The 13,495-nt window shown below is 37.1% G+C and overlaps 1 protein-coding gene across 7 annotated transcripts; it reads right to left on the reverse strand.

Moving 5' to 3' along the window:
- Positions 1 to 1,859: 1,859 nt before the first annotated feature.
- On the reverse strand, positions 1,860 to 10,052 carry rassf6 (Ras association domain family member 6). Of its 7 annotated transcripts, none has more exons than XM_079657865.1 (11): positions 9,849 to 10,052; positions 6,928 to 6,995; positions 6,122 to 6,195; positions 5,763 to 5,917; positions 4,884 to 4,978; positions 4,405 to 4,604; positions 4,208 to 4,309; positions 3,508 to 3,559; positions 3,099 to 3,217; positions 2,914 to 3,011; positions 1,860 to 2,238 (listed from the first exon to the last, which is right to left on the reverse strand). In XM_079657865.1, exons 2-11 carry the CDS (start codon positions 6,953 to 6,955, stop codon positions 2,163 to 2,165), a joined length of 999 nt encoding a protein of 332 aa, XP_079513991.1. In that variant the 5' UTR covers positions 6,956 to 6,995; positions 9,849 to 10,052; the 3' UTR covers positions 1,860 to 2,162. The 7 variants fall into 7 exon arrangements, with proteins under 7 accessions (XP_079513991.1, XP_079513988.1, XP_079513990.1 ...); XM_079657862.1 differs by having other exon boundaries at positions 6,122 to 6,200; XM_079657864.1 differs by lacking the exon at positions 9,849 to 10,052 and adding an exon at positions 7,361 to 7,440 and having other exon boundaries at positions 6,122 to 6,200.
- Positions 10,053 to 13,495: the final 3,443 nt, after the last annotated feature.

Consider the following 13,495-nt stretch of genomic DNA (forward strand, 5'->3'; position numbering starts at 1 on the left):
GTAAAAACTCCTCTACAGCAGTAATACCATGCCACACTCTTTCCATGTCTTAAAGGCGTATTAAGTTAGAACATCACATGGAAACTCTATCCTCTAATAAAACAACCAGCTACCATTTGTTCTCATTTGGTTATTCATCATGGCGGAGGAAAATTAGACTCAGCACTGCGTAATGTGAGGCTGTCTGGTGGGCTGGCAGACCTTTAAAACGTTTTTGCCACTAAACAGCCCAGGCACCACGGCTCACTCATCACCAAACCATTATTTAACCATTAGGATGGCTGCGTTTCCACTTGCAAGCACTTTCCTGGTTTACACAGACAACTCCTATTTGTATGCCTGCTCCATTTGATCAAATGGAAATAGTTTGGAAGACTTGTTCTAATCATTTAAGATGCATTTGGTTTCCCCAATACTCAACCTTTCATATTTGGTTTTAAAGTGTTGCTGCTGAGTCTTAGGGGTAGGCATTTGAACTCGAAAGCTATATCAGGGATGATCAGATATAGTTAATTGAGCGAGACTGGTCCCTTGGAGAGCATGACAAGTCTCCATCAGGCACCGACCATGTGCACAAGGGAGCAGGCAAGCAGGCAAAACCAAGAAATAGGCGAGTAATGGAAACAGGCATTAAATGAGGGTGGTCATTTTTTTTTTTGTAAAGGATTTAGGAAAAGACGACCGTGGTTTTAGGAGACTGTAACTGAACACTGGGCAACATATTTATGATGCACCAGCAGAGGTTATTGATGCGTGTCTGCTGTGGGAAAACGACCATTTTCCTAAGATGGACTACAAAAGCACATACTTGGCCCCATGTGTTCTGATGTTGTTTCATATGAACTTTGTTAACGTGGACAACGGTGAACATTATAAATTAATTTGATGGTCTTGCAACAATTATTAGCATAATGTTCATAGTTTGGCTTTAGGTTTAACATACCGTACAAATTAAAAAACACATGCATTTTGGATGTGAAATGTTTGAGATGTATCATAACTTACATGTTCTACGTTAAACGGTCACAATCGCTTGTTTCCATAAACAGAAAAATGTTGCATCACTTTAAGTGTTGTGGTCGCAAGGACTTGTGGGACAGTATTATCTCCTTCGCTTCTGTAAAGGATTGAAGCTCCATTTTCTATAATCTAGAGATGTTGAACAACTCATCATGGCTGGCATTTAAGTACTCTCAGAAAGCTTCCTAAGAGATACAAAATAATTTTGGATTGCAACCAAGAACTGAGGCTTGAGAGCTGGTGAGGCATAACAGACAATCTGGCAGAAAGTGGGTGCTGGATGGCTTATATATAAGAGCCTAATGAGGGAATGAAGAACAGGTGAGCAGGCAGGTGAGGGAAATCAGGAGGAAACTCGAAATAGCTGATAGGTAAAGCTGGGTTTGCATCAGGGGGATCTGTTATAAGCTGAAAGGAGCAACTGCAGCATGTTAATGAAAGGAAATGGAATTGATTAACTACATTTTATTGTTAAACTATATAGCTGTACTTTTGTAGGATTGAGAATTGAGTCATGCCTGTTACTTTCCCCTATTTCTGTATGAAGCCTTATTGTCTTGTTGTGTCTTTATCTAACATATGGTGTGGAATTCTATGATAAAGAAATAAAATAAAATAAAGGTTTGTTCTTTAATTCCATAACAAAAGGAAACATGTCTTCAAATAACAAAATGACTTAATAAAGTTAAAGACGTATTTTACATCCTTGAAGACCAGGTTACACTTTCAATTTTTTTTTCAATATGTATATAATCCTACTTAATCATTTTTAATTCGATCATAATCCCGGAAAATCTTACTGCATAAACAAAGAGCACAAAAACACAAAATAAGTCATGTTGGTCCCACAAAGTATATTTATTAACACAAAACACTGATTTACAGTTATTTACAGCAGCATTTACAATTTCATCAGGAAATTATTTTAAAAAAAAGGAAGGAATATAGATCACCTGACATACAAAAATGACATAAGTGACCGTGAAAAAAACTGTTTCTGTCAGTTTGTCCGTGGTATCTTACCGAATATTCAGCTTTTTGTTTCACATTCATATTTTTGCATCAATAACCATGTTATTCTATAGTTCTCCACAGCTACTCCTTCCTGGTGTGATGAGTGAAAGGCCTTGTGTTGGAAATTGTCAAACGCTTGTCTCAATGTGAGGTGACATCTTACGGTTCAGTATATTGGACAGGAGTCTATGCTGTTGGTGGAACCTGACAGACACACAAACAAAAAAGAACACACACATTTAAATATACAAACGCCACCATTATGCAGCAAACGCAAACAAAGGGTATTTAGAATAATGGCGCCATCACCTGCCACAGAAGTGTTACTACAGAGGTTTTTTCAAACACTTAAACTATATATGGTCTACGATCAACATCTATTGACAAATGTTTTCAGGAGAATGAAGTCATGCAAAAAAGCAAACTAAATTATTTGTATATGATTGTGCACTCTATGGCTTGAGTATAATGACGTTGTTGTATTATATTTGAGGCCAGGAAAGTAATAAAATAATTCTGGTGATGTATTTCTAAATCTTTAGACAAGTTTTCTCTTGTGTGTGTGACAAAAACACAAATTAAAAAAAGGGTCAGCCTCCGGTGTTTGGAATGAATAATACAACGACAACAAAAAACTAAAACAAATTCTCCTGCAAAAACCTCTTTTAATAATGAGCTTAAATTATTCACATTTGGATCCCAGGAGAGTACAAAAAATAGTGTTTGTTCTCACTTGCCTTTCAGGGATTTATGGCTCAAAATGCCAAAAACGTTGCATTTTCCTATTGATCTACAGATTTCACTGTACATTTTCTCAATAAAGCAAATGGCATCCTGTATGGAAGTGTTTCAATGCAACAATTACAATTGTATACTCACTTGTTTTCTAATCTCTGTATCTCTCTGTTCTCCTCCTCTCTGAGTTTCAGTAGAACCTGCTCCAGGATAGGAAGCTCCAAGTTCAGATACTGTGCTACCTGAAATAAAAAAAATAACCTTGTCAACTAAGACACAACAGGAGGGTTAAAGTGTATTTGACTGTTCTCTACTGCTAGACAACTCACGGCATTGCTGACTTCCTGTTCGTCCATGTTGATCAAGAAGATCTTCATAATGTCGTCAGAGGGTCCTTGCAGTATGCGCTCCCACAGGGGCTGGTCTCCGTCACTGAGCTTCCTCTTTTCTGGACACACACACACAGACACACACACACACACACACACACACACACACACACACACACACACACACACACACACACACACACACACACACACACACACACACACACACACACACACACACACACACACACACACACACACACACACACACACACACACACACACACACACACACACACACACACACACACACACACACACACACACACACACACACACACACAATCAGTGAAGCATTTAGCGGTCTTCCATCTTGTGATTGTTAAATGTAATGTGTGAAAAGCCTTACCTCCACTCTGATGAACACAGTATAGAGCAAACTCCTGAGGGTCGTTCTCTATCTGTTGAATAAACACAGAAGAAACATATTTACATCAATGACCAATCCTTGCTCTGGTTCACAAATTGAAGTCTATTATTCTCTTTTTAGTAAATCACATCCCTTTTCAGCCTATATTATTTGTGTTTTTTAAATATTTATGATATATATATGTGTCTTAAATAAATAAAAAGCTGTATATGGCAGTGTAATCCATAATACATGGATACAAAACATGTTATCCCAATATCCCAACTTAGAAGTGTGTCTCAGGCATAGGGAGAAACGCGCTGCAATTTCAAAAACAATGCAACTACAAAAATACAAATGTGCCAAAACACATTAAAATGTATAAACATCTTCACTAACTTGACAACACATACACAGCATTTACTAAAAGCGCTGCGTTAACGAACCGTTTCGAATAAAAAAATGCTGCAAATGCAAAAAAAGAGCAAGAAGCTCGAAAAGGACACTCAAACGAAACTAATAGTCATTTCAAATAACATAGTCAAACTTTGCTGTGTAATTCTTAACTTTATTAATAGTCAAATAAATATAAATCATTTTAATTCTGCAAATGTCCATTTAAGAGGAATTGCGTCTGTTAAAACCAGAAATAAAACAATGTTGTGCCTTTTCTCCTACAATTTGAAGAACAAAAGCTCACCTTGAACTTGTGCAGAAGCTGTTCAATAACCTGGTTTGTGTTCATGTTGCTTGAGATACGAACTTTAGTAGGGGTGCCAAAGGATGGAGTAAAGATGGCAGTCTGTCGAAGAAGAAAGGAGACGGCAAAGGAAAGTTACATAGAAAGAAAATGACAGCATTGATTACAAAAAGGAATGAAGTTGGGCAGAAAGCCACCTTATAGTTATAGAAGTGTCCATTTATGGAAAAGCGGTGTTGTCTTTCTTGCTCCCTTTGTGCCGCTGTCTTGCCCCTCCCCCTCCTCCTCTTCACCAATGAGGCGTCACTCATACAGCGGATCAGGTTGGACTCCGTCTCCAGGTCGCAGCTCCTCTGCCTCACGGGACGCAGCGTGGTCGTCTCATACAAAGCAGGGCCTTTCGAGGTTACACAAACATTAAATAAAATGTGCCATATTCTACATTGGGCGTAAAAGACCAAACATATCACACTGTTGACTTGTTTGGTGTTTGTAAGACACAACATCTTTTTGTAAAAACAATCAAATTAACAATGAGGTTTGATTACAATGTGTTATTGAATTCAATGTCCTTGAAAGGATTAAGTTACTATTACTTTTCTACTTTTAATTAAGATAGGGTTAAGGTTAGGGTTAAGATGATTACAACATCACATCCTGGGATATTAAAAACAACCTGGCAAAGGTTTGGTGACGACTGTGTCGAGTGGCGTGTCAGACATCTCATCTATCTGGTGAAGGTCCGAATATTCTCCCCATCGAGACATGCCCCTGCAAAAAGACAGAGAAGGGAAGAATCATCTCAGAGACTTAAAACTGTTTCTAATTTAATACAAGTAAAAATGACTATTCACGCTAACTAATTAGAAGTGGTAATTCATGCTAACCATAATCCCAATTCATTCACACTGTTGTGTATCTGTTTAGGAGCCCACTTTATTGTATGTTTAAGAAGGACAAATGCATTTGGAAAAAACTAGGGCAGAGATTTAGAATTGTAGACATATACTTGTAAAGTCTAGTTTCTACAGTAATTTAAATCTTGTAGTTTTCAAATATAAAACGTTTTATAATGTATGATATTGATAATACAGTTTAGAAACAAACCCAACTAAATTGTGCAAGACGTCAAAGGTACATTGGGAATACAAATTCTTATAGATATCACTAACTCCCCCAGTTGTTTACTTTCATTAATACAATGTATTTTTTTAAGTTTTCTTAAATGTTATGTTTAATGTGACAGATTAGGGATTATCTAATGCTAATTTTTGGTGAATTTAAGATAAATCTCCAGACATCAATGGACAAAGAAAGTCAAATACACAATGTGTATTTTTTTTCTTTTTCAAGTCTAAAAGTATACACCATACACCATACAAGACACACTATGGAAGCAAAACAGCCCAAATGATTATCAATGCCTGGTTTTAACTGGTCAAATTAGGATGACATAAAATGTTATTGAGAGGATTCCATCAGCAATAAGAAGATAATCTCACAAAATAACCATCTTATTTTTCTAATGCCAATGAACAGAAAATCTGAAAGGCACCTCTTGTCTCCGATGGGGCTGACTGGGCTGGTGGGAGAGATCAGAGGAGCGAAGGGCAGCATCTGTTTATCGTCCTGTATCTTCAGACGGATGGGTCTCCGTACCCCCCAGGAGATATTCAGGAAGCCTTCCACCACCACCTCTCCATCACCATCCTGTTACACACACAGACCCAAAGATACCTGCACGGTGTATAATTACTATAATACATTCAATAACACTACACTTTATGAGCCAAATGTAAAAGGCAGCTATTTATTGGTTATAAATAAGAGCCTTAAAGATATGCGATACAGCTGTGACAAGTTCTGACAAATAATAAAAGGAGATCATATGAATAATGTCTTATTTTAACATACCAGTGAGTAACTGAGGTGGAGCTGAGTGTGGTCCTTGAGAAAGCAGTTGTAGGTGTTCAGCAGTGAGAGAAACTCTGCTCTGAAATAAACACAGCAGAACAAATCTGTTATTACTGGAATTTATAGATTTTATATTTTAAATACACTTTAGCATTAGTGTCAAGTACAACTCTTAACACACTGCATACACCACTGTCAAATCTACTGACAATCTTTTTGTCATACATTTCTTTATTACCATTAAAATATAAAACAAATTCATTTATGTAACAGGAAGTAAAAAAGGTTTTGCAGATTAGTTTTTCTAAATTGCAATATGTTGGCCTTTTCCTTACCATCACAGTTTTGGATGGTGGTTTTTAATTTATTAATTTATTTAATTGTTGTTGGAATACTAATTTCGGCCACAAGAGGCTGAAGTGCAACACTGACCCATAATATACATACAGTATACCAGAAGGTTTTTTTCCAGGTGAATTTCAATTGTTCTATGCCTTCAAAACAGAAGTGTGTTACGTAACCTGCCATCACACAATATTATGCACATTGTGTTTGAATTGAATGCGGAAATAAAAAGAAGGGTTTTTGATTCTCAAGTGCCTTAAGGGCTTTCACACAAATGTTTAAAAACATACATTTGATTATGTTCACTTTGTTGTCCTTGTTTTAAGCTCTAGCTGATTCTGGTTTTGATTGAATGAGTATTTTAATCCCAGGTGATTATCAGTAAACTTGATAGTGTCTATATGTACCACATCCTGGAGTACTTTCAGGCGACATTCAGCAGAGTTTTAGCAATGTCCCACCTGGATAGAGTCCTCGCGTCCCCTGCATGAATCACCGGGAGAAGATCTGCTTTGTTCATCTCGGGTTACTGCAGAGAAAATAGAAAATAACACTTAAAAGAACAAACTATTCATAGCAACAGCTTCTGTGAACTCTAGAGCTCGGAGCAGTAGTTAACAATGTCAACTATATTTGAATGGTACTTCCTGAATGAAGGCACATTAGCAGCATTAAGGAGAACAAATTACACAGAAGTCAAACAACACTGCACTGGTTAAACCAAAGCAGTGTTAATCCTTCCACACGGAACAATATAATTAGTCTTACCGTCTAACATGACAAACAAGCCTATATTCGGTCTCTTTGTCCCTTTCTCCTCTGCTTTAAATATATTTGTTTCCTCTCTCCCTCTCTCTCTCTGAAGTTTCTGTGTTATATTTGTCTCGCTCTTACCGTGCCTTAACTCTTTCACTTTCTTTTTTTTGTGTGCCTTCTCCGAGAGATTTAATAACAGTACTCCACCCAGCAACCAGTGATGACAGTGTAGAGCTGAACATTTGTTTACCCTCCGGTCACAAGCATATGAGCAGAGCCTGCTGGAAGTATCCACGTGGCTGCTCCTTTTTGAACCTTTTTTTCTTTCTTCTGAATTAATGCTTTCGTCCTATTCGTCCCTGTCTTTCACTTTTTCCAACTCTCTGTCTGAGCTTGTTTGCTGCTGAGAAATATCTAAGGTATTCAGCAGTTGTCAAGCATCATGCCGCATTAATCCCCTTCATACACAGGGAAGAACCACTTTATACCAGCAAACACAACATGTAAAAAGTACAGCATGCAATTTTCCATGCAATGATTATAGAAAATAAGGAGATCCCATTTTATCAATCTGAAACATGCGTACTGATCTCCTTCAAAACAAAGATAAGGAATTCAATGTTTCATAATGTCGTAATAAATGTACCTATATTGGCATTTACCACATATGATTCTTTGACACATCGGATGTCACATGTGAAATGTCGGCTATCACAAATTATGTTTTACACTATACCTAACTTATATCTGTTGTGATGTATACACGTCATTGCATTTTATAACATGTTAAAGTGAAGCCCATTGGTGAAGTTATACACTTATTTTTTAATTATAATGTAGTAAGATTTCAGAATGTTCGATATTAGGTAAAACAGAGAGTGCATACAGTACAAGAAAAAAAATCAAAACTTGAGATTAGCAAAAACATAAGAAGAAGTCAAATGTTTGTCAACCTCATCTCCTCAAAATTACGTTTCCATACAACTAAAGCGCATTGTCAATTGCAGTTTTAGGTGAATTAAAATTGTCTCAGATTGCGTTTGTCCGAATTAATCATATTTGACCTCCACATAGAGGAGGTTAGGGTGGGTATACATTGGTCAAACAAGACGTTCACCAAGGAGACTGTTACTTGAGTTCTGCTTGAATTAACCTCCGTAATTTAAAGTTACAAACATACTTCTTTCAAGCCAAAAATGTATAAATGAGCTTCATTTAGATCATTGTTCTTAAACTCAGTGTGTAATAGTAGTAACAGTGATCCATGTCTATACAAAAAAACATGTTTATTTTCATGTTTGAGAATGAACATACTTCACCTGGGGCATGTGCAGATATACTTTAATAGAAAACATGTGTTATACGTTTACAGAATAATGTTGAAGAAGAAGAAGTAGTTGAGAGGATACATTTTTCTCTTTTTTTGGTGCAACAAGTCCAAAGCTTTCTCATGTATATCTAACTTGAACTCATGCAAGCTCTGTGTCTCACAAGCCTCAACATGCAGGTTTTGAGTGTTCCTTGAGCAAAGACATCCAAACGGCATGAGTGTGTGATTTGTGAATCACATGGAGTTCAAAAGTCAAAGCTGATCATAAAAAAAAGAGGAACTCATAAATTGTAAACATTGCTAAATCAATAATCTATGAGAGTTCATACATCCAACAGAGGTATTGTTCTTTAAGCAGCAGCTATTTTAGCCATAGATCAACATAACTGTTCCAAGCATCAAAGGAATCTCACAAAACAAGACAATCAGGGACTTTTAAATAATCGGAAAGGGCAAAAGTCTGCATTATAACCCAATGAGGCTCACCACACAACACTTTTTGAGTGACTACAAATTGAGAGACTTTGCTATTCTTTGCTATTTATTACCAGTTAAGAGTGAAACAAGATACTGTACAATGTATGCATCTGCATTTGTATTGTAAAAAACGAAACAGAAAAACATAGCCAGTGGGATAAAAGCCAAAGCCAAAGCAAATCATGACACACCCGTTCTCTCCCTGTATCGCTTTCCTTTATGCCACTCCCCCTTCTGCCTCACCTTTACACTCATTTCTCCTTTAGTAATGAACTTGCTGTTTCTGAATCACTTGCCCAGATTTGGCCTAAATATGATGTTATCTTAGTGTAATGTCCCCTGTTTAATCACAATCTCTTATATGGTTTTGTTTTAGTATATTAAAATGCATTTACTGACTTACACTGATTAACATAACACATGTTTTACACATAATTTCTAGCAATGTATCTGCTGTGTCTGTACAAACACAAAGTACAACAGACCCTACACTGAGTTGTAAAATGAAAAAGGTATTTATACAATTGAAACCCAGAGACTTTAGATTATATGAACTGAGACATAAATGCTTGCTTCACCAAGTTGACAATGAAAGAGGAGTTAGCTGTTTGTTATTCAAATGGTACGCTATTATTGTTATTCAAACACTGCACTATCTTAGTTTTAATTACCCATTACATTATGGTCACATTCAAATACTTTCTGTTTTAATAAACGCTATTGTTAGCTTAACATAGCAGCTTTTTGATCTTTTACTTCCATAGAAAATCCAACTAAAAGCATGGAATAACAAATTATGAAAGAAATATTCACTCTTACCTGGCCAGTCCAACAGTCTCGAAAACAAATGAGGATGATTCACTCCATGTTTGAAGTTTTAAACCTTCTTTGCGTGTGTGTGTGTGTGTGTGTGTGTGTGTGTGTGTGTGTGTGTGTGTGTGTGTGTGTGTGTGTGTGTGTGTGTATATGTGTGTGTGTTTGTCATAGGTCCAGAGTACAGTGCATGTGGTCGGAGGTGAGGTTGTAGAGCACACTGCAGCAGCTGGTTAATTATTGCAAGACACGTTGAGACAGTGTCAAGAAGGAGGGGCTGACTGACACCAGATATGACTCGCCTGCTGTCTGTGTGTGTGTGTGTGTGTGTGTGTGTGTGTGTGTGTGTGTGTGTGTGTGTGTGTGTGTGTGTGTGTATATGTATGTGTGTGTGTGTGTGCGCGTGTGTGTGTGTGCGCGTGTGTGTCTGTCTGTCTGTCTGTCTGTCTGTCTGTCTGTCTGTCTGTCTGTCTGTCTGTCTGTCTGTCTGTCTGTCTGTCTGTGTGTGTGTGTGTGTGTGTGTGTGTGTGTGTGTGTGTGTGTGTGTGTGTGTGTGTGTGTGTGTGTGTGTGTGTGTGTGTGTGTGTGTGTGTGTGTGTGTGTGTGACAAGAGACTGAGTGTGCAACCTATTTTTTTAAGTTTCAAGCTGCTAGCCAACTTTAAAGGTTTGATCTATTCAATATCTGTATTTGTATTTTTTTACCATGTATGAACACACAATGAGTTTGTCTACAATTTGAAATGGTTCTACTTACACTAACAAAAACCGAAACATACTTAATAAAGCAAGGAAAGCTAAGCTGAACTTATAAATGTGGAAAAAAAACTATTATGTACATAGTGAACAAATAGGTGAAATATATAAACCCAACAATGATCGACAACCAACAATGCATTTTCAGGTCAAATGTTTGGAGTACAAAATAGTACTTAATTTAAGGACTACAACAATGTATACACTGTACACAAAGTCAATGGAAATCTAAAATTGACATCATGCAGCTTGTCATACAAGTTGACAGTTGCGTGTTCATAAAGTAGAATAAAGAGAACAATAATCCAGGAGAGTTTACTGAGGACAAACATTATAAAGACATAATAAATGGGTTCAATCAAAGGCACCACAGTCATGACGCTCATTGTTAGGTAAAGAGCAAACACTCAATGTTGCCAAACCAGGAGAGGTGTAGCAAGCAATACCAGGTGGGGCTATAGGCACGCTCGCTGACCCTAAGTATATTGAGATGAGAATATCTCCCCTGTATTTATTCAACCTGCACAGAGAGCTGATGCTATTGATTGAATATATTTCTATCCTTCTGAAAATACGTTTTGTTTCACTATAACAATTATTTCTGACATGGAGTACCACAGGGAACAGTGCTCGGTCCTTTGCTATTCTTCTATTACATGCCACATTTGGGGAAAATATTAAAATATAAATTACATTTGTTTTGTTGCATGTTTGTTTTGTCTCAATTTCCAATATTTAACCTGTTTTAAATCTGCAACCGTAATGCTGTTGAACATTTATTATTAGTTTGATTACATTTTTCATTTATAAAGTAAATAATGATATTTCTCTTAAATAGTATCTATGTTTTTTTTTTTTTAAAGGTGCTGCAGAAATAACGTTTTTAGCAAAAGTATAAATAAATGTTTTGATCTGTGAAAATGATCTGCTCCACTCTTTTCTTTTTCTTCCTTAACATGGACACCATGTGGATTACAGGGCAGCTTCAGTGGAACAAAATGGGACTCTAGTTTCTGGTTAAAGAGGAAATAGGCAGGGAGGGTCTTAACATATAATCTAACCACAAAGTACAGTAATTTTCTGAACCCTGAGGCAGCAGCTTTGAAAGATCTCAAGTGAAAGTTCTCACGGTGTTATTAAGAACGCCAGGGTCAAATGTGTCTTTTAAGGGTAACCATGCCTAAGTGTCTCTGCTCCCTTAGAGAAAACAGCTCCACATTTGAAAGATTACTGAATGCATGCAATGCAAACACGTTGCAACAGTCGATCCGCGAATGTAACACAACCAGTGTCCAATTTTCTGAATTAAATCGTTTATGAAAAAGTTTTGTACTTTTGTATTTTAGGAGCAGAGAGTACATAGTATGTGTCAGCAGAGGGAGCCAGAGGAGATACAGAATTAAACTGCTGAGTCAGTAGTCGTATTCCCTTGCATATGGTATTTTGACACTGAAATTGTGTTCTGGTATTGGGGGTGTACATTTAATCTTGTACTGTAGATTAGTACAATTGAGGTACTTTATTGGAGTATTTCCAAGTTTCCACTTTATACTTCCACTCGCTACAATTCAGAGGCATTATACATTTTACATCACTTCATTTCTGTAATACCTTTAGTCACCTGTTTGCACATTTAATGGAATAATAGAACATTTACTCAACCAGTAAGAAGTGATGTATTAGTAAGGATACACACTTACTCAAAGATGCTTTTCAGCAGTATGTTGGCTTTATTAGAAGGGGGAAATCATATACCCTGCATAACAGCAACACCTTGTGGCGTGCAGTGTGAATTATCTGCTGATAGTTACATTTGTATATACGTTGTTATAAGACATGAATAGCGTAGAAGGTGAGAGTCATGCACAGTTTAAAAGGGATAAAGGGACAGTCAAAATGTGGACATTTTATGGATCTTTTTTACAGGTTTTAGCTCTTGTCATTCCGCCTTTTTTAATATAAAATCAGCATCAAAAGAGATAGTAGGCTATTGTCTATTATATAAAACGAAAGCACAACACTGCAGCCAACTTCAACCCTTTACGTTTAAAAAAAGCAACAGTTAAAACATATTTTTTGTTTTGAAAGATCTAGACTACAGTGTTTCCTTTATAACTAAATGTTACTTTGCCTGCTGGGGGGAGTACAATAGTTGACGTAATCCAAACCAGAACGGATGAGAAGTAAATGAACTGAAATGCCATTCCTTTCCTAAAATAACACAGGACATGCAGGCTGGCAGGCAACAGGTGGACACAAAGGCTGCCTCCAGGACTTGTGCATATGTCAAAATGTGACAGTAAATACATGTTGAGTGGCGAGTTTGAAGATGCCTCTGTGTACATTTGAGAAAAGAGAATAATGTGTTAGACAGCACATGTTACAATCTTTACATGTACTTTTAATATTGTTAATCTGCATATGAGACTTCAAACTGAGACAAAACAGTGTAGTGTCATGTACAGTAACAAACTTTAGGGGGTGATGTGGCTATGTTCTGCTGCTTGTAGCCTGTTTGTTTGTCCCCATTATGTTCAAATAGGGTAAAGTTCTGTATAGTTCCAACTTAAATGTTTCATCAACGTAATGTTGTATGTCACATTCTGTTTGTATTCAATTTAGTCAAAGGAATAATAGCTGTTTCTTCTTTCTATGTCTGTAGCCTCACTGACACAAATGTGACCTTTGACTTGGGACATGTCACTAAAAAGCAGAACCTTGAACTTAGCTTGTTGTGTTGCTCACTGTGGATGAGGATAGTTCTCCAGCACTGGAGTCTTTGGAGCTTTGAGCAAAGCTACAAAACCTGAGTGACTGTACATGAGGACAGCTAGCAGCTGCAACTGTCACACACACACACACACACACACACACACACACACACACACACACACACAC

The sequence above is a fragment of the Notothenia rossii genome, assembly GCF_949606895.1.
Source record: "Notothenia rossii genome assembly, chromosome: 11".
NCBI classification, from domain to species: Eukaryota; Metazoa; Chordata; class Actinopteri; order Perciformes; family Nototheniidae; genus Notothenia; species Notothenia rossii.